This window comes from Arachis ipaensis, chromosome B8, assembly GCF_059453495.1.
Source record: "Arachis ipaensis isolate K30076 ecotype BB chromosome B8, ASM5945349v1, whole genome shotgun sequence".
Classification (NCBI taxonomy): domain Eukaryota; kingdom Viridiplantae; phylum Streptophyta; class Magnoliopsida; order Fabales; family Fabaceae; genus Arachis; species Arachis ipaensis.
The window spans coordinates 4,531,929-4,558,408 of NC_142443.1; the positions used below are offsets into that span (position 1 = coordinate 4,531,929).

General features: G+C 32.9%; 2 protein-coding genes across 6 annotated transcripts; both read right to left on the reverse strand.

Annotated features, from left to right (window-relative positions):
* Positions 1–1,856: 1,856 nt before the first annotated feature.
* LOC107612997 (receptor-like serine/threonine-protein kinase NCRK) lies at positions 1,857–5,759 on the reverse strand. Of its 5 annotated transcripts, XM_088496499.1 has the most exons (11): positions 5,641–5,759; positions 5,212–5,312; positions 4,780–4,866; positions 4,509–4,619; positions 4,295–4,408; positions 3,814–4,074; positions 3,467–3,708; positions 3,096–3,392; positions 2,773–3,006; positions 2,462–2,692; positions 1,857–2,376 (listed from the first exon to the last, which is right to left on the reverse strand). In XM_088496499.1, exons 3-11 carry the CDS (start codon positions 4,847–4,849, stop codon positions 2,113–2,115), a joined length of 1,824 nt encoding a protein of 607 aa, XP_088352625.1. In that variant the 5' UTR covers positions 4,850–4,866; positions 5,212–5,312; positions 5,641–5,759; the 3' UTR covers positions 1,857–2,112. The 5 variants fall into 5 exon arrangements, with proteins under 5 accessions (XP_088352625.1, XP_016170299.1, XP_016170297.1 ...); XM_016314813.3 differs by lacking the exon at positions 5,641–5,759 and having other exon boundaries at positions 5,212–5,546; XM_016314811.3 differs by lacking the exon at positions 5,641–5,759 and having other exon boundaries at positions 4,509–4,622; positions 5,212–5,534.
* Positions 5,760–10,032: 4,273 nt separating this feature from the next.
* LOC107612995 (E3 ubiquitin-protein ligase WAV3-like) lies at positions 10,033–14,425 on the reverse strand. Its single transcript, XM_016314809.3, has 2 exons — positions 13,868–14,425; positions 10,033–12,151 (listed from the first exon to the last, which is right to left on the reverse strand). The coding sequence occupies exons 1-2, from the start codon at positions 14,102–14,104 to the stop codon at positions 10,247–10,249; spliced, it is 2,142 nt and encodes a 713-aa protein (XP_016170295.1). The 5' UTR covers positions 14,105–14,425; the 3' UTR covers positions 10,033–10,246.
* Between the last annotated feature and the right edge of the window lie 12,055 nt (positions 14,426–26,480).

Below are 26,480 nucleotides of genomic sequence, written 5' to 3' on the forward strand. Positions count from 1 at the left end.
ATTTTTTGGAGTAATATTTTATTTAAAATAGAACCATATTAAATTAACTATTTATCTAATAATAATATCAGGCTTTTTCCATGAAAAAAAAAAATTAAAGAAATCAATTTTGGAGGCCAATGAAATTCCAACAGCTAACAGCTTACAGCACAACATGAAGCCTCAAATTGTTTTCCTGTCGAGTGTCGGCACAACATTTCTACAGCCAGCACAGCAACACTCCATAACCAAATAAAATAAAATAACACACATAACATATTCTTTTTTTATTTATTTAAATAAAAGATTTGAGGTATAAACAATTTACACAGTGAAATCGTTCTATGATTATTCTATTGAATTGAACTTTGTGCATTGCATGACAGTATAGTTGGCTATTTGCTATTATATTGATTTATGAATTATGATTTATCCTATACTACATGAATCACGGACACTTTGCTGAGTTACCTGTAAGTCAAACATATTTCGAATACGACACGCACTGACACTCATCTGACACATGTGTCTGCTGTGTCCAAACCGTGTCTCAATAAAAAATAAAAATTTTTTTGGACACACTTGGACACATCTAAATACTATCACGTGTCAGCATATCCGGTCTTATTCTTAATATATATTTTTAAAATAAATTTAGATATAGTATATATTATTATTTATTAAAATAAAAAATATTTTAAATACTTGATATAATTAAAATAATATATTAAAAATAATTTAAAAAATTAATTTATATTTTAATATCAATGAAATATTAAAATATCATTACGATTTATCAAAAAAATACTTTATATTTTATATGTATGCGTGTTCCCGTGTCATATAAAATTTTAAAATTCGCGTGTCGACATGTCCCGTATCATATCATATCGTATCCCGTATCCGTGTCAGTGTCCGTGTATCATAGATCCTATGGTTCTATTTAAATCCTCTATACTATAGCAAGAAGAAGAAGATAAGTGTATTTTATATATATGGAGAGTATAAAGGGTATGGAAACAAGGCTTGTGATAGCATTAAATGTGCAAGTGGCATTGGTTGTACCTTACAGAAGATCCATCTATCAAATTTGTTAACCCCAAAATACAGTGTGTATCCATACTCAGAGGACCCATCTCACAATGATTTTGGTTTCACACCTCTTCAGAACCATGTGGTTTTGGTTCAGAATTTGTATGACTTCAAAATTATACATTCAAAAAATATAAATAACTCCATAAAGTAGTATTATACTAGTATATAAAAGTTGTTATTTCTGATGAAGTAGAACACATATAAAGAAAATTCTAAGAAAAAAAAAATGCAACAAGCTAAGAACTAGAGAGGAGGAGGTCCTGGTTCATAAAGAGGAGGGAAGCAGCAACTGAATAAACCACAGCAGCACAGAAACCATAAGCTGAAATGTAGAATAAAACCAAACAAAACATGTTATAGGAGGATCAGTTCTAAGTTTGCATAACTCATTATGAAGCAAGGATAAGTGTTGTCTTACCATGTATCCAAGAATCCTCCATCAGGGGGAGCTTGACCTAGCAATGGTGTGCTTGGAGGAGGAGGATCCATCACCTACTTACAAGTTACAATAATGGTTACTTCTCAACAAAGAAAAAGTAAGCATAGTTGATAGGTTTCTTACCATCCTTTCCTCAAGTCTTACCTTCATCTACCATTCAAACTTTGGATTCAAAATACAGCTAACAAAATAGTGTTAAGTCTTTCTATTTAAACACTTGAAAGTCAATCCTTATTCATTGGTTAAGACTAGCACTAGTGGAAAAAAAAAAAAAAACCAAAGAAATGTTGAGTGAAAATTGGGTACAAATAAATAGACCTAGCACTTATATCAGTACTACTGCTGAATACAAATGCAAAATGCTTATTTCTATTGCTGAATGCTGATTGTTACAAGTTCATCACATCCAATTCTTCTACAAATAAAGTAGAACTGGAATCACAATTACCTATGCTTATCTTTTCTGTACAAGAATACAAGGAACATATTCAAAGTTCTTAGCTATAAACAACTCTTATGTGCTCTACATTACAAAGGAAAGTGAATGAATTTAGATCAGCACCCTCTACATTCTTCAGTCTTCAGTATTCTGAACCTTTCTATGTTAATGTCATCAAGGAAAACGATTCGAACCTCGGTTCAGTTAGGTCTACCATTTCCTCTTCTGATGCATGCCAGCTCTCAGGAATTTTTGAAGTCAAGAGGATCAAACTCTCCATATACTCAGTTGAAAATGCATCTACATTTTCATTTTCATTCCCAACAACATGAAGATTGTTTTCAGTATCTTGTGACATGAAATTACAATAAGCTAATCTGGCCGATGAAGAAGCTTGCCTTGCCTTCTCTGCATCCTCTGATTCCTTCACATGTCCAGATTAGAAAATAAGAAACATGATCAAACTAAATGCAGTTCAGAAATGTGGACAAGAGAGTGAAAGTGTGAACCTGAAAAAGGCTAAGTGGAATGCTTATTCTTCTTCTAGATTTTCCAGGGGAAATACTTGAAAGAATTTGAACAACCTCACTCATGGTTGGTCTTGTGTCAGGATCCAACAGCAAACACTCTTTTGCTAAGTATGCCATTACCTTCACCTCTTCTTCTGGGAAGTTTCCTTTCAATCGCGGATCGATCAACTCTGTGATTAGTCTCCTGCTATCTTGCAACAGAGGAGTGGCCTAAAACAGAAAGAATGCTACTATCAATGATGGTAAATTCAAGATAAAATATATAATAATAATATCAACTTAAGAATTACCCATATAACAAGGCTTTCTTCTCTTCCTGCTGATCTAAGGATTGGTTGCTGGCCACTGATAAGCTCAAGAAGAACCACACCAAAACTAAATACATCAGATTCAAGAGAAGCTCTCCCAACAATTGCATACTCGGGTGCGAAATACCCGAATGTGCCCTGCATTCTCTCTGGAGAGCCAGGACAACTGGGTATGTCATCAGATATCAAGTTTTTAGCCATACCAAGATCAGTTATCTGCAATTCAGTCATATCAAAATCAACTTAATTAGAAGCATACTATAAATAATTAATGATTAACTATAAATTTGATACCAAACTCATACTTTTGCATGCCAATTTTCATCAAGAAGAATGTTGGTTGATTTGACATCTCTATGCAGAATTCTTGGAGCAGCTGCTTCATGGAGATACTCCAAACCCCTGGCAGCTCCCAATGCGATATTTACCCGAGTAGACCAACCCATGTTCTTTCCAAAAACTCCATCCAAACGGTCCCTCAAATTCCCATTAGGCATGTACTCAAACACTAGTAACCTATGAACATTTTTCCCTTTTAATTCTGAGCAGTATCCAAGCAATGGCACCAGATGACAATGATGAAGCCTAGACAATAGTTCAATCTGCAACAAGTGTTCCTTTAGTCTTATTTCCGTTTTCTTAAATCTAGACACTATAGAACATGATTAGTTACAACCTCAGTGAAAAATTCAGTGTCTGCTTCAGGTCCTCCTTCATCTTTTAATCGCTTAACTGCCACGTTACTTCCATCTTTAAGTCGTCCGCGGTATACATAACTACATCCACCAAGTCCAATTATGTTGGAAGTTGAGAAGTTTCCAGTGGCATTTTCCAGCTCAGAGAACGAAAATCGAATGATACTTCCATGAAAAGTTTCTCTATGGCTCCCAAACAGGAAAGAGGCCTTCTGAAAGCATCCTATATATATATATAACACAGGAGGGAAAAGAAGGTCATTAATAACCAAAAGAGAAGTAGCAAAATATGAGAATTTCTTCTTGAATTTGAATCAAAGAACAGTACCTGGAAAATGAATAGCAGCTTTTGTTTCTGGAACTGAAAATGTTCTATGACTAATTAAGTTGGAGGTACTATTGTAACTTGTTTCTTTATCTGATAAAACCATTGGTGATTGAATTGAACAGCTGTCTCTTCTGCAGACATAGTATAGAACTGAGGCAATAAATGCAAGAGTGCTGCATACAACACATATTAAAAGCACAACTACTATCACAGTCCTTGTTGAAATGTGTTTCTTGGAACCTAATGCAACGCTTTTGCTTCCTGCACAAGACTCAAAAGTCAAAACCATAAGATTAGTTGAAAAAAATAATTGAAAAAGGCAAGAGACTAAGAAATGGTTTCAAGTCATGTTTTGAATCTACAAGGCTAAAATTAAGCAAAGGGTTTTAAATTGTTGTGTGCAACCGAAATTTCGGCATAGTCTAGCTGCATTAGTAAACTTTCAAGATGGAAGAAAAAAGGAAGAAAGAAGATAAGATACCCCAGGTGCAGTTGCAGGATTTAAAGCAACTAGAGCTATGGCCACCTGCTGCCACTTTAGGGAATCCATTGGTATCACATATGCATGTCCATGAGGATTCACTATCTTCAGCATCTGCATAGAAGGTAAAGCAAATGCCATGAAAGGTTGAACACATAAAAAGCATTGCATGCTTACTAGTTAATATAAAAGCTTTAAAAGGTTACAAGTATACCTGAATGGCAATCACATGAGTGAGAACAATTAGAAAGAGAGTATCTATGGTTCCTTTGGAAAGAAGAACATCTACATTTCCACTTGTTTAGGTAAGTCTCAGAAGGTTCATCTGCTGATAACAACAACAAGAAGCAAAAGATCTAAGTAGAGATTAGTAGCTAACAATAAGGTAATCCTTCAATTAGAGAATCAATTACCAATTGCTTTATAAGCTATGATACTAAACTAAACCAAACCAAACCAAATGCATTATGAATGGTGGAACTAACCACAAAATGAGTGCTGAATCCATAGCAAGTTAATAGCAAGAACAGCTGCAACTTTAAGTTGAGACTTCATTTATTCCAACCCATAAGCTGCAAGGAAAGCAAAAGAACATTTATTTGTATACAATTGCAACCCCTACAAGAAGAGTGAGGATTAAACATATTAATGGCTTCAATATATTCAAAGTATATCAGAGTCAATCTGAAGAACAAACACTACTAACTCATGATCATGAGTGTATGCTTTGGAATCTATCTATTTTGCCACTATAGTTATAGAGATCATATCTGACAGAAAGATAAATAGCAAAAGAAAAAACAGCAAAAAAGTGGGCATTAATCATTGAATCCCATGGTTTTCAGTTATATTTGTATCTATCTAAGATGCAGAAAACTAAATGAGGGCCAATCATTTCATGCTTAATAAGGAGATACCAATTTTTGTGGGCAAGAGCTGAAAATTGGTAGGAAAGAAGGAATGAAAAACGTTTATCCCACAAACAACTGAGTTAAGTTCATCCATGATCCATCAAGTTCTGAAACAAAGATGAGATTGAGGTGATTGAAGTAGGGACTATATTGAAAGAGTTGCATATAGGATAGTTAATGCAATAAGATGAGGAATCACGGCACTGATTAATGTATAATGGACCCTTATTAGGACTAAATAAACAAGTGTGTTCAATTGGAGGAAGCCACATATATTGAAGTACACTTTATTACGTAAGACAACAAACATGTGTATATAAAACTTGTATAGAGCTATGTTTGCCGACGGCTTCAGATACTAGATACTATATCATACATGCAAGGACTATGAAATTGAATAGGGAAAAAAAATGTGAAAGTTTGTTTTAGCAAAACCTGTTCAAATTGTAGAGCTTAAGATCAAAGCATTATGTAAAACCCTTTTATTAATAAGGTACATTATAATAATAGAATCTTTTTATGTTCTTATATATATATATAATAGACCGATTAAACTATCAGTATACAGTGATGCAGCTTCACCTTGAATACCCCTTAAAACCAGACCGATTAAACTATCACAGCTCTAATACCACTTGGAGAGCTCTTTATCACCTGAGAAACTTTGAAGACACCACATCCAACTCAAAACTTTGAAATAATAAGTTATAAACTCCTCACTCTTTCTTGTTTTCTTTGATGTGGAACTAACTTTAACATTCTTCACACTTGCAACATTAACAGTTAATAAGGCTCTTTACCCTTTTGGCCTTTTTAAGTTTCACCAAATTAAAGTGAAGTGAAGTATATAACTATATATCCCTTAGCACCATGAATAACAGAAATGACATGATTAAGAATGAGGAAAGAGCAAAAGGCTAATGAGTAATGAGACAGATGAAAGTGGAAAGAGAGAGACCCCACTCGAATGGGTGCATTCTCTATTGATTATGTCCTTCACTAAACAAAACCACATGCATACAAAATAGGAAAATGAGGCTTAATTAATAAAGGGTCCATTTGATATACCACCCTCTCTTAAAGTGACCCCTTTGCTTACTGAAAGGGACCCTTCAACGCCTTTCTTTCTTTAGTCAAAAAACAAGGATGAAGTATTGTTTTTTTAAAATATCTTTAATTTTTATTTTATTTAATTTTGTCTCTGAAGTTTTTAGTTTATACAAAATATACTTCTAATAATTAAATTTTTAAAAATTTAAAATCAATATAATAATAATATATAATAATTATGTCTAATTTACTTGTGTTGAAGGTTGCTTTTGTAAAATTATTATTGAATTGATTCTATTTTTTTTAAAATAGCTATTAGGAATATATTTGATACAAATAAAAAAATATTAGGATAAAATTAAAATAAAATAAATTTAAAAATATTTTTAAAATTTTTAACAAACTTCAAAAATAAAAAATATACTTTATTTAGAACCAAAATGATGAGATCACTAGCTGAGTAGGACATAATACATGAACAACGAATAGTATACAAGTCACTAGATTAATTTATTATATCGAAAACAGAATAATAGTAAATGAGGATAATGCAAATTAGTACCAAAATACACAAAAGTTTCTTCATTTCTAGTTAACTTTAATTGAAATTTTTCTTTCTTTTAATATATATATATATTCAGTTGCCTATGATATCTGTGTAATAAGTCAAAGACTAATTTGTCATATATCAAAATGTGATGATAGGAGAAAATTAAATTTTGTAACGAATTTGATGCGTGTTGCGTATACACCTAAGTAACTAAAAGTATAAGCTATCAACTGAACTTCTTGTTGGGCCTGAGGCTTGCTTATTTGTCTTATGTAGGCCTAAAGACCTTCTAGTTTGTCAGATATGGGCCTACATATGAATTTGAGCTTCGTCAGTCTTTAAAATTTAAATCACGTTATTTACCAAAAAAAAAAATTTAAATCACGTTGGTAAGTTAAAATAAATAAATAATTAATTTAAATTGATGTAATGATATGCTCGTTAATTAAAGAGCACAACATCTCATTTTAGTAAATTAAAAAGTCTAAATACTTGTATTTACAGTTTTTAAAAGCTAGGGGTACTTTTGAAAGCACAACAGCGGGAACTTTTTTTTTTGGTAAACTTTTTATTTTTTGGTAAACACAGCGGGAGCTTTTTAAAACTGGCTTATACTTATCAAATTTTATTTATTTTTTCGCATATATTTTTCGTTATTATATTGTCATTGAAATTCTCATATATTTCTAACTTCTCATCCTAACCTTTACAAATTATAACACAGTCTTCATATATTTTTTATTTTTTAACCTAATCTTCACAAATTTCAACACAAATACATCTCTATCACATATTAAGTATGAACTTCTATCTATTTATATTATTTTTTTGTGCGTTGTTTTTGTATTTTTTCAGTAGATCTATTATGTTTGTTTGTTTTTTATCTGTTCTTTGAAATGTGAAGAGATTGACTTAGCTTATGAAAACATCAGTCAAAATTATAATAACAACATGTATATACATATTTAAATATAGATATATAATTATAAGAGTAATTTATTTGAGATATGTGTTCAATTTTGTGTGATCTGTAAAGGTGAGCCAATATATATAGGTGGGCAATGGACGTACCCAGTACTAACATTGAATTACATACAAATTTTATTATTGACTAATGATAACTCTATTTATATTAGTACAATCAAGTAAATATTTAAACTATTAGTCTCTAAAATTTGAGTTAGGTAACTTAGTAATTTTAATGATGATGTATAGGATAAAATAAATTTTTATGATACTTATATAAAATTTTAAATTTAAAAAATAAAAGAATTTATTTATTATATTTATGTTTATTATTAATTTTTTTTAAAATTATTTTATTTTAAAATATTATATAGAATTTTAAAGAATTTGAAAAATAAATTATTTTTCGTTATAAACATGTTTATTATAATTTTTTAAGTTTTAAAAGTTGTTTTACCAAATATAATTGTGATGTTTGTACTTATTAAAAGTCATTTTTAATTTAATTTTACCAAACCCAAGTGCTGAGCTGTCTTTTAAAAGATAGCTTTCATAATCTATTTTCAAAAAGTAAAAATTTTACCAAACCGAGCCTTAGGGTTTAACTATCTATCACCTATGAAAAAGTTATCAGGTATACCGAAAATATCGGTGTTCCAGTTGTTTTAACTTTTAACTATTGATTTTAATTAATATATATTATATATATTTTTTATAATTTAAATCAACGGTTAAAACAACTGGAACACTGGTATTCTCGATATACCTAAAACTCTTCCTCACCTATATATTCTGTAATTGTAACTGTAATTACTGAATGCTCAGATCACTCATTTGCGTCTTCTGCACATTGCTGATATCATTTACAAAGACCATGCGTGCCGTAATCAGCATACCCATAGGGTTCTTCAACCTGATATTTTCATTGCTAAGTATTGAAGAGAAGAACTTCCTGAAGTTCTTGTTAGGATTGTTACTCGGCGTTCTTCTGACGGTTTCTTTTCCCCACATTAGGCAGTGATTCCAGCCCCTGCTTCCAACACGTTGGCCTCCTCGGCTGCCGATCACCTGGCGAAATGGATGTGCCTTATTGACGGATTTGGTTCGTGTACGCGCATCCTTTTCTGAGAATGAAACTGCTTTTGTAAATACCGAAGATCATCCTATGATTACCGAAGAATCAGGCTCAAGAAAGGTGCAGTCACCACCCACAGGAGTTAAGAAGAGAAATTAGAACTCTAAAGATTTTTTTCATTTTTAGTTAACTTTAATTGAAGTCAATCTTCAATGTATGAATTTTAAACTGTAAAATGCTGATCGTAGATCAAAATACATAAAAATTTCTTCATTTTTAGTTAACTTTAATTGAAGTTTTTATTTCTTTTAATATATATATATATAAATATATATATTCAGCTGCCTACATATTCATAAGTTCAATAAGTCTAAGACTAATTCGTCCTAGATCAAAAATGTGATGATAGGAGAAAATTATATTTTGTAACGGATTTGATGTGTGTTGTGTATACACCTAAGTTACTAAAAATATCAGCTATCAACTGAACCTCTCTTATTGGGCCTGAGGCTTACTTATTTGTCTTATGTGGGCCTAAGAACCTTCTAGTTTGTCAGATATGGGCCTACATATGAATTTGAGCTTCGTGAGTCGTTAAAATTTAAATCACGTTGTAAGTTAAAATAAATAAATAATTAACTTAAATTGGTGTAATGATATGCTCCTTAATCTACTTAAACAAGTGTCTATACGCAATAAATTAATTATTGGTTTGTCCAACTGAAAATACTATGAGAAAAAAATAAAAATAATAAAATAAATTGCCCAACCAAAACAATGAACAAATTTCCGGTAAATTACATGCATGATAGTGTGATATTTCTAATTCATGAAGTATGAAGGAGAAACGAGGATCAAGTGACTATGATTTTACTAGTGAGACATGCTAAGCAAAAGATATTAAGATACAAGTAATACTATATCCCAGTAAATATTATTATTTTTGGCCAATATTTAGTCAATAATAATTTGTACATATATTTATAAATGTTTACACACATAAATTAATATAATTTGCATCTATAATTTTTAAAATTTACATATATAAAGTAGTAAAATAATAATTTAATATTTGTGCTGACCAAATAATAACTAAATATACTAAAAATTATTGACCCTAAGAGTTTTTCTTAAAATAAACCTACTAAAAAAACTGAGTCTATGTAAAAAGCAACACCAAGAAATATGAAAAGAATGAGGAGTGTGTATTGTATGATATATGTAATTCGTTGAAGAAATGTTACATTTCTATACCCTCTTCTCCAATTAATTCACAATTAACTGAAAAGAAAATTATATACATCACTAGTCAGAATGACATAGTGATATCATCTCTTCTCCGTGCATTTACACCGGAAAAACATGGTGAAAACAGAATACTAAAGGTCTCCAAATAGCTATCACTTTCCTCTCTGCCTCCCGTTGTAAGACTTAGCAGGCCTAAGGGTGCGTCCTGCGGATAGTGGAGCCCCAAAAACCATGGTTTGGGAACGGCTAACCATGTCCACCATTGAAGGAGTTTGATATGCTTGCACAAGGCTGGTACTATCTGTGGAATCACCTCGTGCGGTGGCCCTTTGCCACGAATGCGAGCTCAATCCAGACAGCACATAGGCCCTCCCAGATTCCTCGTACACCCGCCTGTTTGCCATCCTTTCCTGCATCTCCTTTAACTCAGCCAGAAGTGCAACACATAACCGATCACCAGCTCGTGATGAAACAGTTTCTGACAATGCCTTAAGGCAGTTCTCAAGTACCGAAACAGCCCCAGCCAAGTCACTGCGTTCAGCTTTAACTCTAGCCTCCGCCATTGCCTCTGCAGCGTACAGCCTGTTTCGCTGCCGGTCTACTTCTACTGAAACATCCAATTCTCTTGCTACATCAGGTCTCTGAATCTTTACTTGAGTTGGTTCTAAATTCACCATTTCTTTTGTGATAGGCTCTCTATAGGAGCCTCTAACTAGCAACAATGACATGTCACCGCCATAAGTTTCAGCCGGAACATTGAGTGTGACTAAAAAGTTTCTTTCCTCTTCAGCATACAAGTCTCCTACCTGGATAGAAGCCATTCTTGCATTGTCCATCAGGCTAGTTTGGTAACTTCCTGCTTTTACCGAACTAAGCTGCAGGCGAGGGTTAACACACGCAACTTCGACCTGTAATTCCTGCGCCACCACGCTCAAGAGCCCCCCAATACACTGTGCAAATGCATCCTGAATGACATCCTCGGCTTCAATAAAAGAAAATGTTCCGCCAGACATCTCAGAGATTGAGTGCATTGAAGTAGCATCATGGTCAATGCCAAAGCCGAATGCATGAACCGGTATGTGCAAACCAGTATCGTTGTTGCGTTGAAAGGTGTCGGGGACAAGTGACCGGTAGTTGGCTCCGAGACGGGGCCTGCTATTGCCTGTGTAGGTATCCTGCCCATCAGAGAGCAATATCATGCCACCAACCGGATTCTTCCACCTACGGTCAACAAAAACCTTCGCACCTTTCTTTAAACCTTCAGCAATGTTTGTCCCACCATTTGGAACCAGAGAATTGACAGCCTGCAATGCCTGCTGCCGTCCGGCATCAGTCATCCTCTGAAGAGGAAAGACACGGCGGGCTGAAGAGGAGAAGGCAACAACCGAAAGCCGGTCCGAAGAACTCAGGTTCTGTATGACAAAACTCATAGCTCGCTTTAGCAATGCAAGCTTGGTACCTGCCATGCTACCACTCACATCAAGAACGGTGACAAGGTCAATTGGAGCACGAGAATTCTCAACTGAAGGTGCTCCACTTTGGTTTCTCCCTGAATGAGAAGGAGCCTTGAGATTAATCAACACAGCAAAGTTATGATGAAAGGCCGACTTTGAAACAGCTGAAACTTCAGGATATGTTCTGATTTCCATTGTGTTTGTCATGAGATCAGAACCATTTCCATCCTGGGGAGTTGATGTCTGTTGATCCAATGCTTCATCATCATTAAAAATGGTTGGTTCAGGAATGTGGCTAAGCAATGAACTCTGGCGCCCCACACTAACTTGTGTGGAGGGAAACCTCCGAAGGTAAGTAGTTGTCCAAGCATCATCTCGAGGTAAACTTACTCGGTTCAGTCGAGGAACATTGCGGGAGACATTGGAAGAAGGGCTTTGGAAAGGAACCTCCTTCCAGTTTGCCCTGCAGATAGGGCAAATTTGGTTTCCATGCTTAACATTGGATGTGATGCAGTGGAAATGGAAAGTGTGAGTACATTCTGCGGTAAAAATGGCATGCCCCTGTCCTGGCTTCATTGACTTCAGGCATATTGCACATGTTTCCTGAGTACAATGTTGATAAAAATGTAAAGAAAAGCTCAAGGACATTTTAAAGCTAGTAATATAAATGGTTAGCAGATTAAGATGCAGAGGCAGGTAGTTAAAACAAAAAACAAAAAACAAAACTAAAGTATACAAGATATAGAACACAATGCTGCAATTTAGTACAGGTTCTTGTAGAAATCAAGAACCATTGTTTAACAAATTTTATATCCACAACCAAGATTGAGCAAAAGGAAAAGAGTCATGACTATGTCATCTAGAACAATTACTATTACTTAGGAATGTGAAACTCTAACCCGGTTTGACTATGGCTTAACAAAATCTGCCAAATTGATGCCATTGAAACACTATTCAAAATGTGGTTGAGAGGTAGCCAACCGCTAGCAAAATTTGGTCACTAGCTCAAATCAAACTTCAGGTAGCAACAATGTTTATGGAATGGAGTTTTTAACAATAGTTTTATTATTTTTTTTATTATAGTTATAATTAACTCGTACTAATTAGGGGGGAGAAAAAAGTGGTTACACGTGCTTTCATGAATACATGGATCCAACTCCAACCAACAACAATAATTTATGGTTTAGTGAAGATTTTAAAAAAACTAAAAAGAAAAAATGAAAACCAATAAAGTATTCAATGTTATAGATAAATGCAAAATTTGCAAAGGTCACTAATACATTATTTTGTCTAACAATGCCCCCTTCTGTCCCAATGCAGGTCCACTACTATTATCAGTGCATAAAAAGATGAAATAGAATGCTACCCATCTTTACCAGAGATACATATATGTTTACTATTTAGGTGGCTAATTACCTAAAGTTGAGAATTCCAAGGCAAATCTACAACTTAGCATAAAGTTTAAAATAAAGGTCAACGTTAGGTGGTCAAACATAGTTAGGACTTAGGACGCCAAAGGAAAAATTTGAACAATATGCAAATGACTTTCACAAAAGTAAAAGGCAAATTGCAACACTAATATTGGACCTGTCGACAAATTAATTAACAATTAAAGACATATAATAAAAAAATGACATCAAAAGAAGGAATAGATCAAAGGCGAATCATTCATTCATTGCTCCAGCAGGACTATGATTTCTTTGTCTTTTTTTAATAATAACAACAATAATAATAATTCTTATCCTGCAAAAACCTCAACTTTTTCTTTGTTTACAGCTGGGATTTTCACAATCAACGGCTAAGGTGCCTTTGACTCTTCTGTGGGGGTTTCCACCATAGCAATAGCTTTAGCTTAGGCCCTAGGCAATTGAGAGTTGAACAGTACACGCAGCAATGGACGAAAACAGAAGCAACTAAAAGTCCTCATCAAATGCAACACAACAGTGGAGATCAAAGCAACTCATAAACAAATAAACACCCAAAATAATACACCGTCTTCACCACAAATATTCATATATTCATATACATCACTCTCAAATATAGCAACCACAATGATACCACAATTGAAAGGCAAAAACGAAACTTTTACCAGTGATTAGAAACTGCCATTGATGTCTATACAGTATACACTATTTAGAAAAAATGTAGTGAAATGAATGAGCCTCAGCTCGAGTAGTGAAAAAAAAAAAAAAAACTCCGATCAATGATTCATACCCCCGAACCCAAAAAAAAAGTAACTTTCTATAAAACCAACAACAAAAAACGTAACTTTATATTACGAATATGCTAAAAGGATTAATGGTAACGAATGATAATAACCTTGGGCAAAAACGACTTCGATTTAGATCCGGATTTGGACAATCGTAACCCGGAGGAGGACGGCGTCGGAGTGGTGGGACGGCGGCCGGAAGACGGAGAGACACCGTCAGAGAATGCGGCGGCGGAAAAGGGAGATTCGATGGCGGAGGAAGAGGAAGAACGATCCATAGTTCTGGGAACGTGAATGCACAAATTGAATCCTATGGCAAGCTTCACCTTTCTCCATTTGCTTCCCATTGTTGAGGTTCGAAGCGATGAAAGCGACAACGACGGTGAGATCTCGAAACGAAAAAGGACAGTCACGGAGCTGCAAAACTCTCGTAGTAGCAGCAGAAGATGAAGAATAATATCTCAATGGCGTTGTTGTTGAGCATTGAATTGAAGCAGAAAGAGAAAGAGAGACAGTAAATAAAGAAGAGAGAGAGTGTGTGTAAGAGAGAGAGAGATTAGGTTTGGGTCTGGGTTTGTTAATGAATAAGAACGGTTACGGTTATGGCGATTGTTATGGATGAAAGGGAGAAGAGAAAAGAGAGTGGTTACTGGTTTTTAGAGCCAAACAAAGCTGCTTCGGTTTGTTAGTTTTACTAATTGAGAAGGGCAAAATGGGAAAATTAACAACTTTAACTTTGAACCAAATACTAATCAGTAATTAATCACTATCCATAATCCCAAATCTCAAGGCGTCCAATTCAATCATGATCTTCTTTTTTCTTTATTTTATTTTCAGATACGGATATTATTATATACAGTTGCTTTGTTTAATAAGTTGTTTCTAAATTAAAAAAAGAAAGGGAAAAAAAAAACGGTTTCTATATTAAGCATATGTCTCGGATAATTAAAAAAATAACATGTTTTTAAATCTTGTAGTGAAAGAATTTTATTTTTTCTTTTATTTTAAAAATAAATTAGACTACTCTTCAAAGTTGAAACCATCTCAAATTTTCAACTAAAAGCTCCTAGTTAAGGTCTTACTAAATAGGTATATGATGTCTATAGAAAGTAATTTTATAACAAGAAAAAAGTATTATTCGAAATTTCGAATCTTACTATTGTCGTATAAGAAAAAAACTTGATAACATATGCGTTTTAAATTTTAATATTCCACTAGGTTGCAAGTCAAAACTGCAATTTCGTGTCGTGCTTTATTACCTGCATTATTACCAATTTAATCAATGGCTTTAGCATCGTGCATTAAAATTTTCCTATTTAATATTATATTTAGTTAGCAAGTATCGAACCCTAATGAGTAAAAAATAGCCCCAAAGCAAATTAAGATAGTTTTATTAATTAATTGATTTATTATAAATAAATATAGTAGAAATGTAATAAAAAAACATGAAATTAGTACATTGTATTTTTTTTTTTTTTGAAAATCTTTATCAATGAAATCCTTTTTTCTCTTGATTCTCTTTAATTTTTCTTATTAATTAATTGTTTTCTTATTCGGTTTCTTTCCCCTTATACGAACTTAATTAAAATATTAAATATAAAATGTTTATATTGAAAATTTAAAAATTTTAAGTTTTCAAAATATTTATTATAAACTTGTTTGAATGAGTTTTTATGAGGAAAAAATATATTCAAGTAATTTTTTTAAAAGATATTTTAAGAAAATAAAATAATTTTATGTTTAAATATTTTATATAAAAATATTTATTTACTTATTATGTTAAAAATATTTTTTTTAATAAAAAAATCTTTTAAAAAATATAAATTATAACTTCTAAAAAAAATATTTTTATTTTTACTTTTATTATTAAAATTTTGTTAAATATACTAAAAAATATAAATATATTTTTTATTAAAAAATATTTTTTTAATAACTTAATAGCACTCAAATAAGTTTTATATAAAAAAAAATATATCTATATACATACTAAAAATCAACTATCAAATTAATTACTTTATATTTATGTATAAATACATATAATATTTAATTTATTTTAAATATATATTTTATATTTTAAAATATATTTTATATTATTAATTAATTTAATAAATAAATTTTAATATATACATTTTTAAAATAAGTAACCTTAACTAATATTCTTATTAATGTTAATCACTAATCAGCTGCACTTATTAATTAGAAAACCCTTTAATATTAATCAGCTGCACATGGAGGTGTCTAGTTGTGAATGACCCACTCGTCCATTACCATTACCATTTCCGGACCCATATTTCGCATGAATTCTCCATCCTCATTAATTCCACCATCATAAAAAGTATGAATTTGAATTCAATGTCATGGAATATATATCCGAAAAAAAAAAAAAAAAAAACAACAACAATAACAAGGACAGAACCTTAGTTTCACCCTAACCTAAGGTAGATCAATGTTATTGTTGAGGAAAAATGACATATTTGTACATTATGTACTAGACAAAAACAATAATCATCAATTTATTAAGGGCACATTTAAAATATTTCAGTTAAAAATTGGAATATCAATGTTTCAGTAAATATAAGTAATAATATATGAAATGTAGTACTTAAAATCTGATCATCACCATAAACTTTAGGGTTGTAGGTAAACTTATATTTAAAAAAAAAATTACAAGAATATATGAAATTGACAGAAAAAAAAAAAAAAACTCGTTTGAGTTGTTATTAAAATCACATTGGAAATTATTAGAATGCATATATATATAGAGAGAGAGAGAGAGACAAATAATTATATAATAAAAACAAATAAAATTTAACATAATAAGTACGTACAATATTTGATTTCAACATAATAATTACATAAATCTAAAATGAATTTACTGTTATATAAACTTAATAAATCTTTCCTGATGTTTACGTATAAATTATTACTTGTAAAGTAATGTTTTCACTCTACAGCAATAATATATCTGCATATGATCATTATTATTTCAAAGTAATAATGTTTGGAATAATAATAACAATATATCTGTACTAAATCTTAATAACTATTAATGTTAATAATTATGAGTTGAATTATATATATATATATATATATATATATATATATATATATATATATATATATTAAAAAATTAGGGACATTTTTTTTGTCAATTTAACAATTGTGTAATTGTAAATTAGGATTTTTTTTTTGTTTGTTATTATATATACGTGTTTGTTTGGGTGTCATTAAATCGATAAAAAAAGTATTTTTTTATTTTTTAGTGTGTTTGGTAAATTTTTAATAGTAAAAATAAAAGCACTAAAAAAATTAAAAAAAATATTTTTGTTGAGAAGTTACAATTTACTTTTTTTCTTTAAATTTTTTTCTTAAAAAAATATCTTTTACATAATAAATGAACAAAAAAATATTTTTATCTTATTATTTTATTCAAATATAATTGATAAATAAAAAAAAATTTACATAAAATATCCAAATATAAAATATTTTTATTTTTATAAAAAATATTTTAAAAAAATATTATTTTAAAAAAGATTTTTTTCGAAAATGACATCCAAACAAATTTATAGTCTTTTTATCTTTTAAAATAAATGAATAATATATTCATTAAATTATAAATTACGAACCAGTTTAATTCTAAGTTCCAAATCACCATTTGGACTTAAAACATGTCCATTTACTACTGCATAATGTTAGAAAGATAAATAAAAAGTCAAAACTTACTTTATTTAATATTTATTAATTATTATAATAATTAATAAATATTAAATAAAATAAATTTTGGTTATTTTTTATTTTTTTATTATGAAATATTTCTGTTACTACTATTATATTTAACATAAAAAGGGTTTTGATATTGTACGTATACAAATATAAATAGATTGAGAAACACATTTTAAATATGTGATTCTTTGTCTCTTTTTTTATTTGTATTTGTGGTTGACGTGCTACATAGGATGATTAGAGAGGCTATCAGGAACGGTCGTATATTTCTGTTATTAGTAGGGAGAGATCATATAGAGTTATCGCATCTTCAGTTTGCAGATAATACGATGTTGTTCTGCCCACCTGAGGAATAGACCATCAAGAATTACAGGAGACTACTTCGTTGCTTTGAGTTGATGTCAGGTTTAAGTATTAATTTTGATAAATCTAGCTTGATTTCTATTAATTGTAATGAGCAGTGGGTAGAACGTATGTGTATGGTGCTGGAGTGTAAGGATGCCACTCTTCCAGTAAAATACCTGGGTATCCCGCTTGGAGCTAACCCGAGATTGGTCAAGACTTGGAAGCCAATAATAGACAAAGTGGAGGAAAAGCTAAGCCTTTAGAAGGCCAAGGCCCTTAATAAAGCCGGCAAGTTGGTGCTTATCAAATCTGTGTTGAATAGCCTTCTAGTTTATTATTTGAGTTTATATAAGATGCCCAGGGTTGTTGCAGAGAAGTTGATTTTCTTGCAGAGAAGATTTCTTTGGAGTAAGGAGGATGGGAGGAATGGTATGGCTATGGTTAAGTGGGAAGTGGTACAGGCTCCTAAAAGGCTAGGCGGATTGGGAGTTGGAGATGCTATGGTCCGCAACACAGCTCTTCTGTTTAAATGGTGGTGGCGCTTTTCAAAGGAGGAGTGTCCGTTGTGGAAGAATGTGGTTTGTTCCTGCAATAACCTGGATCCAAATGTGCCCCTGGCCAACCAAGAAATACCTGCTCTGGGGGGCCATGGAGGGATATTTGTCAGTTACAGTTCACGAATCAAGAAGTGAGACAGAAGATGATCACTAGGTTGTCTATGGAGGTGGGGATGGGAGAGGTACTCGCTTTTGGGAAGATGTCTGGCTTTTTGGAGGTTCGTTGAAAGATTGCTATCCAAGACTCTTCTCTGTTTCAAACCAAAAGGGATCAGTGATAGGGGATTGTGGGTTTTGGGATGGGTTAGAGTAGATATGGAACTTCTAATGGAGACGACAACTATTCTAATGGGAGATAGATCTAGTGAATCAGCTACATGATGCATTAAGGCTGGTCAGGCTTGCACATGACAGAGAGGATAGGATTGTGTAGAAATATGATAAACATGGAATTTATTCAACTAACTCTTTTGTACAGGTAATGCAGGCGGAAATGGTCCCGGAGGATATCACAAGCTACAACTTTACTAAAACTATTTGGAAAGGACTAGTCCCGCTACGAGTGGAGTTATTTGTTTGGTTTGCTTTGACTGGCAGGATAAGTACAAAAAAGAGACTGAGTCGGTTTGGGGCTATTAACCAACATGATACCTTGTGTGTTTTATGTAACAAAAGTATTGAGTTTGGTCACCACTTGTTTTCTGGCTGTAGTTTTGCTTGGCAGGTTTGGTGTGCATGGTTATCGTATGTTGGTAGACAGTGGTCTTACCCAAGTACGTTGAAGGAGCATTTTTTAAGTTGGATAGAGATATCACAAAGGAAGGCGGAGTGCAAAAAATGGATGGTATGCTTCTGTGCGATCACCTGGAACTTATGGTTGGAAATGAATAGGAGGATTTTCCAAAACAAAGGAAAAGGAGTTGAGGAGATTGTCAACATGTCCTTCCTGAGCTATAAGGAGTGGTAATGTGTGGATCCCTTTTGTTGCTGATGGCAATGCCGGAGATAACAAAGGGGTATATGGTTTTTGTAGGTTACAGGATTTGTCTCTTTGTCTGAGTTGTCTTACTGTTGTGTTTTTTCTTTATGCTCCACTTTATATGTCGAGCTCCTCTTAAAAAAAAGTATATTATGGAATTAGGTGTGTTTTAATGATTTTAATAGCTGATCTCAATTATAAAATTGATTTTAGTTATTAATCTATATATATTATGATTGAAATTAACGACTAACATATAATTTCAAGATACATTTAAAATGTTTCGTATCGCTTTTCTTTTTTCGGATGCACTTGATCTTTTTCTTGGCTAGGCCATTGTAATTGATACAAGATGGTACAAGAAACCATAAGTAAATGGGTAGTGCTAGGTAAACAAAAAATACTGTATAATATAGATATAGTACAGAATAAATGTCAATTTCATGATAAGCGAGTGGAGTACACTTGCTTATCAATAACATACTTATCACTTTACCTTCTTCTCCATGCCTGGAGTAATTAATTTGATTCCCAAAATTAATTTCAGTTTTCTCTCAATCAAATTCCTAAAAATCTCTCATCTACATTTATTTCAATTAAAATGCAATTTATGTCCAATGGATTAACATCCGAAAAGAGAGAAATTAACCCGAGTGAAAGATCAAGACTTTTCTCCCCATTTCATTCCATCCATAACCCCACTACCGAGAAAAACGAAAAGACGCAGAGAGGAGAAACCCAATAGCTTCGTCATCGGAGCATCCCATAGCCTTATCTCTGACTCCTATAGGCATGTTATTTAGTTTCATGTTTCGATTAATTGGCATATTGGGGCTCCATTATCTGTTGTTGCATGTGGTTGGAGTCGATGTTAACGATAAAAGTTTTGGTCTTTATCTCACGTTGATGGGTTTGGAAAAAGGAAAAAGAGAAAATCTTGAAAAAGATGATGTTTTAAGGGTGGAGATGAAGGGAAGGCATCAAGAAAGGGGTTTTTTTCGTTTTCATAAGTAGCCATGATTTTTCTGGTGTGTTACGGTTCTCTTGATTTTTTATCTATTCAATCGTGGTTTGAATTGCTATGTTGCGTGCTTGGTGTTGTGCTTTCTTTCAAGTAGTTAATAATGTGACAAATATGAAGCAGCCATTTCGTTCAAGTTGCCTCCATACTTCGAAAGTCTCCACTGGCCTTGTCTCCGACTCCTATAGGTATGTTATATAGTTTTATGTTTCGATTAATTGTGTTTCGATTAATTGGCATATTGGGGCTCCATTATCAGTTGTTGTATGCGGCCGGAATCGATGTCAACGATGAAAATTTTGGCCTTTATCTCACGTTGATGGGTTTGGAAAAAGGAAAAAACTTGTAAAAGGGCATTTTGGGCTGGAGATGAAGAAAATTTTTCAAAAAAGGGTTTTTTTTTTTCATTTTGATAAGCATCCATGATTTTTCTGGAGTGTTACGGTTCCACTAATTTTTTATCTATTCAACCGTAGATTGAGTTGCTATTTTGCATGCTCGGTGTTGTATTTTCTTTCAAGTTATTAACTGTGTGACTAATATAAAGTAGCCATTTAGTTCAGGTTACCTCCATACTTTGAAGGTCTCTACTGAAAAAGCCGCAATTGTGTCTTTAGATGATAAAATTAAGGTGAAAGTGTAGAGCAAAAACGAAATCGTTTTCATTCTAGTTGCTCCAGGTACCTTTCATTTTTTCCCTCTTTATCAATTCTACCATGAGACAAAAAAAAATATGAATAAATTATTTTTTTTTCATATCAGTCACTTAGATTATGTATTTTTTAATAGTTGACTGATTATGGTAGTTAACTATAGTAGGAGTACATTAGGAGTACTTAAGGTTAGTGGCAAATTATTTTTTTTTTCGGATTTCTGTTTTTATTCATGTAAAGAAAAAAATCCTTCTAAATACGGATGCAATAAAGATGTTATGCCTTGATATTTTTTTAGTGTAGATTGCTTTATCTTTATAAAAGGTTGAGTTGGAATTTGCATAAAAAAATTTTAGTGTGAATTGCTTTATCTTTATTGGTGTCTCTTAAAAATTGAACATACATACATATATGACTATTTAAATAATGATATATAGTTAAACAAATTAATTCACTGAATTTTGATTAGTTACTTTAGTGAAATAATTATGAGAATGATGGATACATAGTAAATAATCATGATTTTTGTATTGAACTAACCTAATTAGTGTGGTTATCACAACAATCACGATAGAAATAGAGAATGGGATATGAGGAAGGATCATAATTTCATATGCAATCTCTTGATATCATACTTCTGTTCAAAGTTATTTGCAAGCAAAGTTGTTAGTTTAGGTGGGTATCGAATTTAAAATTTTATAGAGATTAACAGTAAACTCTCAAAAAGTTGGACATGTAAATGGTATTTTGAGGGGCCACTATGATAGTATAATGATAGAGCAAGATATGTTTCAATCATAGATGTTATACTAAGCAAAGTTGTTAGCGTATCTATGCTATTGATAAACATGTTGGTATGTTAATGATTAATTTAAGTGGGTTATTTGAGTATATATAGCAGTTGCTTGTGAACAAGTGTTCAAAAAATAAGTAGGCATGGCTCGTACCAGGAGCAAAAAAGAGACACATAAGAATAACATTCCCAAAAGAAGACCACAAAAAAAATTAGTGGACTAAAAAAGGTACGTTGAATGGTTAGCAGTGAATTAACTATAAACTCGGGATATTGTGTTTTAATAGTAAATGTTAAAACTGACATTCTCCTTCGTTGTCACTTTGTGCTGATTATGAATGTTTGTGTAGAAAACACTGGTATCTAGGTGCTCGCCATATTGCATGGCTTCAGTTATGAAGTAATTAGGTTCAGACGCGGGTAGAGAGAAAATAATGGAGGTGCAGAACATGGAATTTGGCTGGCTGCAATATGTGCCTGAATGGGTTGTCAACCAAGATATGATGGTGGCATTAGCATCATCATATAGCCGGGATGAGAAGTCTTTGATCGTCGGAACAAGAAAAATTCTCATATCGGTTCAATCAATTACGTGGTGTTTTGGACTACCGAACCATGGTAAGAACTCCCCAAATAAAATAGGGAGAAAAGGGAAAAAATTATCCACAATAATCTTGTTGAGTATATGTTTTTGGTAAAATTAGTCATTAAAGATTTGGACTGCATGGACTCATTTTGTGTTTGGCAGGAAATAGTTTCAAAATTCCAGAAACACCAGCAGAGCACCGACTTATTAACAGCTTCACAGGAAAGACACAAGTAGATTTGAAAAGGGATGTAATCACATGCTCGATGCAGTCCGATGCCGATAGAATCAACTTTCGGAGACAGTTCATCATGTTGATAGCGAAGTGTTTGTTCTTTCCCTTGCCAAAGGCCACAGTTTCAGACATACATATACGGGCTGCCATTGATGTATCGAACCCAAGAAAGATATATTGGGCGAGGTACATTTATGATTTTCTAATTGAGGGAGTTCTGAGGTTTCAGGATGTAGGGAAGAAGACAGTGGATGGATGTATATTCGCATTACTGGTGAGTCGTATATCCCTAACTTTTGATTTATTGTTTGTTATTTTATAGTATACCTTGTTTATAGCAATTACTATAACTTTCAGATTATATATCTCCATGCTAACAAGAATAGAGATTTAGGAAGATATAATGGGAGAGAACCGTGAATCAGAGACTGGTCGCTTGCTGATCTGAAGAAGATGGATGGAGAGGAAAGCACATCTCACTCGGTGAGACATATGATAGATATATAATCTTTTAATAGTGATAAGTGTGAAAGATATGTTAATCAGATCACTTCTTTTAAGCTCTAACGAAAATAAAACTTATACTTTGTCCACTGTAAGGGTTCTAAATTTAATTAAAAAGATGTCTGGGATACCGAAAAAGTACAACCGTGTATCAAAGAGAGGATGCATTAGGAAAAAAAGAAAGTCTAATAGAAGACTCGTAAAGAAGCTCCCACAGTAGATGAAAATGAGACCGACATACTGGCTGGTCATGCATCACCGGCTAAATTTGATGAACATCCTTCCAAAAAAAGGAATTCAATGATTTTTCACTTTTGTTATAAAATTTTATTGCTCTAACCTGCGTCTTTTTAATAGTATTATAGTATAAATATTTTTAAAATTTTGCGTCTTTTTAATCGTATATAAAGTTTTACCATGTATAGAGTAATTAATTATTTATCTCATTTTAGAAGTGTGGTATTGATACTGTAACTTGTAGATATATCTTTAAAAAACTGTTGGAGCTACTTATCTTGAGCATGGCAATAGACCTTACACATGCAAATACATCTTTTTGTGTTTTAGCATTCATTTCATAACATAATAACTTTGAAAACTATGTGTCCTCTCCCTTATGTACATAGCTAAATACCCTTTACTAAGCTGCTTTGGTTTTAATGTGCAACATGGATGATAGTTTGATGAGCGTTATTCCAATTAAATAAAGATCTAAGTAATGCCAATACTAGTTGCTTTAAATAGTATTTCGAATAGCTAATTTTTGTCTTATTAGTTTGGATGTTATGTATGTCTGACACCTGATGTTATCCCTGTGGCCTTATGGATGTTAACTGATTGAAATTACGGATGTTAATGTCCATTCTGTACTATACTCGGCACGAAGCAGCCTTGGGTAAAATTTCGAATTAAACTCATTTATATATTTGGGTGTACTAGATTTACTTGATCGGATTATATTTGTGCTAGGTGACCTTTTTTATTATCACTTATAGTTGATCATCCTCCAATTTATTTAAACAGAAATTGTAGCCAAGATTCACAAGACGGATGCATTGGGGGGATAAAGTGTGTACGAACAAGACATGTATGGAAACGCCCACAGGGGAGGAGACATTGGCCGACATGCTAATGGTAAATGTAACAGATGATAATGTTGATGAAGGGCCTTCCGAGAAAAGGCAAGTTACTGAATTTTCAGTTATAGTATGAAATTTTAAAGCTCTAACCTGCCTCATTTTAATAGTATACTAGTATAATTTTTTTTATTTGGGCATCTGCGTTGACATAATTAATCATTAGATTTGTTTGTATATGAAATTTTACCATCTATAAAGTAATTTTAATATACGTTACTTACGTATGATATTGTGCTTAATTGATAAGGATGGCAACAATAGGGGTTGTAACTTGTAGATTTATCTAGAATAGGAGTTCGAATAGCTAATATTTATCATTTAAATTAGGATGTTATGCATGCCTCACACCCGATGTTATCTGTGTGGCATTCTAGTTGCTAATTGGTTGGCACTGCGGATGTTACTATCCATTCTTTACTTTATTCTGCACGAAGAAGTTTTGGGTAAACTTTCGAATTAACATCATTTACACATTTAAGCGTACTAGATTTACTTGATTAGATCAGATTTGTATCAGGTATCTTTTGTTATTATCACCTATAGCTGCTCAACTTCTAATTTATTTAAACAGAAACTACAGTCAAGAGTCCCAAAACAGGTCTATTAGGGGGAATACTGTGAGTATGAGGAAGACATGTGCTGAAATACCCACAGGGGATGAGACAATGCCTGACACACCTGTTGAAAATGAAACAAATGATAATGTTGATGAAGGATCTTCAAAGAAAAGACAAGTTAGATGAATTTAACAATAATACGAATTATTGATAATTATAGTAGGTGCATGACTTTTTATCTCTGACTCTTTCCTGTTTTTGAGGTGGAATGTTTAATCAATAATAGATGTTATCCATATAATCTTATGCTGGTCACACAACTTTCTTATTTTAGTTTGCACTCAGTTAAGAGCACCTAATTGTTAATGAATGTGCAGGGAATCCGGAGAACTTGTAATGATAGTGTATGTTGCGCCAGAGGACCCAGCTCAAGCTGACTTTTCAATCCCGTCATTCTCGCTTGGCATCAGTCAGATGCACATACCGGACTCAACGCCAGGATCTCCGGTAACAAATGAACGAAATGCGACTTCGGAACCTGAAGAACCAGAAAACATAAGAAAAGCAAAAGATGTGGTGGAGACACTAATGCCATCTGGGGGTGCTGCAAGGCCTACAGGTGATGACATGATCATGATATACAAGTGGGTGATAGATCGTAGGGGTGCATAGAATACCACGCTTGCGTGAATTCGCAATGGTGATGATGTTTAGCTGCAGCGAGCGGACCTTCAATCACTAGGTTGGCGTAGAAGAGTAAGCGATACGGTAAGAGCAAACAAAAAAACTGTAATCAATTGCTGAGTATATGTTCTGCATTAAAGTGCTATGAAATACAATGCGTTTATTCTATTCAGGTGGTTGATTATTGTGTGCCATGTTCAATGCTTCGAGCAACGCAAGGTTTTGCACGAATTTTTACTGTATTTCGCCGAGACTAATGGTTAGTGCAATCTGTCCTTACCCACTTAATATTAATTAATACCCATAGTTGCCTCGGTGAAGGATACTCTAAATTATTTCGTTAGGTGTTTAACTAATGCAAAATGGGTTTGCAGGCCCTAATATTGACTGATGATAATATTGAACGATGTGTCGGGACGGACACTGGTTTTGTCCCTGTTCTTAGCAGCTTCATGGGCTGCGGGCAGCACTGGTTCGATGCGGGGAATGCGAAACAAGTTAAATATGTAAGTAATTCACGTACTTACTTATCCACACACAAAATCTATTTTTCATTACAAGAATGCGAAAAAAACTATATGCTAACATGCTTTACTCAACAATGAAGTGGTTTGTTCCAGTGTGTCGAGATGATCACTGGTGGCTATATGTACTCCACCGGCAGACTGATAACCTATGGGTGTTAGACTCCATGCACAATGGCCCACACTCCGAGTGCCGAGAGAAAATAGCTAAATATTTACTAAGTGAGAATAGATTTGATGATGCATATTTTTTCGGGTGTTAGGTGTTGCCTTGCATGTATTTTTTTTTATATTTTTCTCTCTAATATTTTCTATCTGGCTTGTCGAAGGGCTTTCTTCTCCAAGAGTTGGCAGCAACTGTAGACCCAAATGTAATATTTACAACTGAGAGCTATGAGTGTTGCTATGAAACAAGGATCCAAA